This window comes from Morone saxatilis, unplaced genomic scaffold (genome assembly GCF_004916995.1).
Source record: "Morone saxatilis isolate NCDOM2014 unplaced genomic scaffold, NCSU_SB_2.0 Contig7, whole genome shotgun sequence".
In the NCBI taxonomy this organism is placed as follows: Eukaryota; Metazoa; Chordata; class Actinopteri; family Moronidae; genus Morone; species Morone saxatilis.
Genome location: NW_023340246.1, coordinates 16728341 through 16730981, shown reverse-complemented (window position 1 = coordinate 16730981; position 2641 = coordinate 16728341). Strand labels below are relative to the sequence as shown.

Sequence of the window (2641 nt, the reverse complement as noted above, 5' to 3'; positions counted from 1 at the left end):
GTGACTTTTTACGTCGACATTCATCCTGCAGGTCACTTCAGGACCGTGGCCATCATCTAAACCATGAAAAAGAACATCTCATTTCATAATTAAAGTTAAAAATATCAACTAATAACAGCAATAAACCACTGACTGGCCATCAAGAGCTGCAAGATTTCCATTTTCATGGATTTTTTTCTCCAGTTATTAATGAACTATCGTATTATAGTATATATAATATGTGTTCTGACAAAAAAAGAAAAACGTTCCAACCGTATGGAGCTGCACAAGGCCACAAGATGTGGTCGAAAGCTCCTCTTGAGTTGTTTTCAAGGTCAAGAGTGAACCGTCAAGCTTAATCATGAATGTAACCTGGTACAACTTTCAGGTGTGACACAAACTCATTATCTCTAAGACCCTTCTGACTGTCCCTTAGTGTCTACAGATTCCTCTAGGGGGTGCAGCTTTTTCTCTTCTCATCTTAAAAAGAGGAGCTGTATAAATCTCTGCTCATAACATACATACCGCATCCTCTATGTCAATGCACAGAGTCTGATTCTTCTCCATGCCGCTGTACAGTTCATTCAGGCCTTTGTATGGGCTTTTACAGTTTGTGCACAGCTCTGAATGGTTCCCCTGTGAAAGGAAAAAATGGAGAAAGGGACAACAGACATTATAGTTACCTTCTCAACATAAACTCATGATAGATATTAAACATCATCACCTAATTTATGGTGTTACCTCTTTATACTTCTCAAAACAGGTGAGAGTTTGGTTGTGGGTGGTCAAGAAGAACAGCGTGTCATTGTTCAGGCTCTGCCCTCCATTAGTGATACAGTCTGCACAGATGGTAATAAACACAAACATAAGTTAGGTCTATTTGTTCAATTAAAGTGGACTGTTTTGTCCAATATTATTTGAAGCAGATTTAATTTGTTTTAGTTCAACAATACAAACTAAATCAGCTAAAAAGGGTGGATGTAGAAACAAACTAGAGCTAAAACAACAGGTAGAATAATTCATTATTATATATTCACTATTTGGATAATAAATTAGATTCCATTGTGGTAGTAAACTGAATATCTTGTTGTTTTGGAGAGTTGGTCGTATACGTAAAACAAGCTAGACTTCACCTTGGGCTTTAGGAAACTTAACATTTTTCACTACTTTCTACTTTCTCTACATGAAAACACAATAAATCGATAATGACACTAATAATTAGTTGCAGCCGTACACAAACCAAATGCTCACACTCTCCTACTGGCAGAAAACAGTGTGGAGATCCACCAAATCTGATGCAATTATCTCACAAAGTCACAAGCTTCTGTGATTCATGCTGGGTATCCTGGTGGCTGAGTAGTTTATCTAGTAAAACGACAAAGTCACATGTTTGACCTCTGCAACATCCAGTGTGTCCACTGCCGCTCCTACTTGACCCTGCACTCTGACCTCTGCGGTCAAATGTGTGTGAGTCAGGGGTTCAAACAAAGGCACAAATTCCCCACTGATAGAAACCCAGATAATTCACATATGTCTAAAACCACCGGGGGTTTTAAATTCCTGCGGAGGACTTACTGTCACAGGCCGATTTGGTCCAAATGCCCATCAGGTTGCTGTACATCAGGTAAACCAGCATCAGCCGGTCACTGCGCAGAAGGCTGTCCCTGCAGCTCACATTACCAGGACCCTCCTGAGGACAACACAGGCACACTTTATCATGCAGCCAGTCAACTCCTATGCATACATGTGTTTGCACTGCATTTAGACCAACAGATCAGCTATAGAGAAATGCGTTTAAGAGCTATTAATAGTCGAGTCAAACAGACGAATTCGTGTTTCCTCATATTTGTCCCCAGCAGTCAGTCACATCACAAGACTCGTGATCATGAGACAAGTGTGTAGACGAGGCCTGTCCTCTTTAAAAAAAAAAAAAGGAAGCAGACCGGACAGACTGCGGACTAAAAGCACAGGAAAAACGGACTTTGTATGTGTTTGTGCTCGTACCTGGTCTGATGAGATGTTTGTGTAGATGTTCTTGAGACTGCCAAAGCTGGAGTAACAATTCTGGCAAACCTTGACAGGTCGGGCGGCGGGCACCAAGCACTTCACATAATCGACATACAGCTGTCCGAATATGTGGAGCAGGTCGCTGCAGTAGTCAGTGATCTCCGGGTCCTCGGGGAGAGAAGACAGGAGATTGAGGGAGAAGAGGGGATCCGCGGCGGGTTTAAACACTGGAGGCGAGTTGACCACAGTTTGTCTCGGTTTGTCCGCTGGATCTGAAGCGGCGAGGTTCACTCCATCGCCGAACACAGCGGGGTGAATGTTAAACACTACCAGAACCAGCAAACAGCTGTGTTTGTGGAGAGACATGGTTGGAAGCGATGATTAAAACATCTGCTGCTCTTCTTTCACTCTAAACAACCCATGGTTTCCTGGTTGGGCTCCCAACGCGATCATGTGACCGCCGGTAAATCTCGCGAGATAACAGCGCTACTGTAACTTCTCTTTACAGAAACCTCCATGTGGATTAAATACATATTAAACAACACACAATGGGCTTTTGAAAGCATATAATGTGACGACTGTAGTTTATACTTGTTGTATGTTTAGTGGTATAATAAATATATTTGTGGAAGAGTTCTTAAAGTCCCCCTCCACT

The 2641-nt window shown here is 42.1% G+C and overlaps 1 protein-coding gene across 1 annotated transcript; it reads right to left on the bottom strand.

The window, feature by feature from the left end:
* Positions 1–320: 320 nt before the first annotated feature.
* LOC118340645 (osteopetrosis-associated transmembrane protein 1-like) lies at positions 321–2453 on the bottom strand. Its single transcript, XM_035678740.1, has 4 exons — positions 1984–2453; positions 1555–1669; positions 721–818; positions 321–615 (listed from the first exon to the last, which is right to left on the bottom strand). The coding sequence occupies exons 1-4, from the start codon at positions 2350–2352 to the stop codon at positions 490–492; spliced, it is 708 nt and encodes a 235-aa protein (XP_035534633.1). The 5' UTR covers positions 2353–2453; the 3' UTR covers positions 321–489.
* Between the last annotated feature and the right edge of the window lie 188 nt (positions 2454–2641).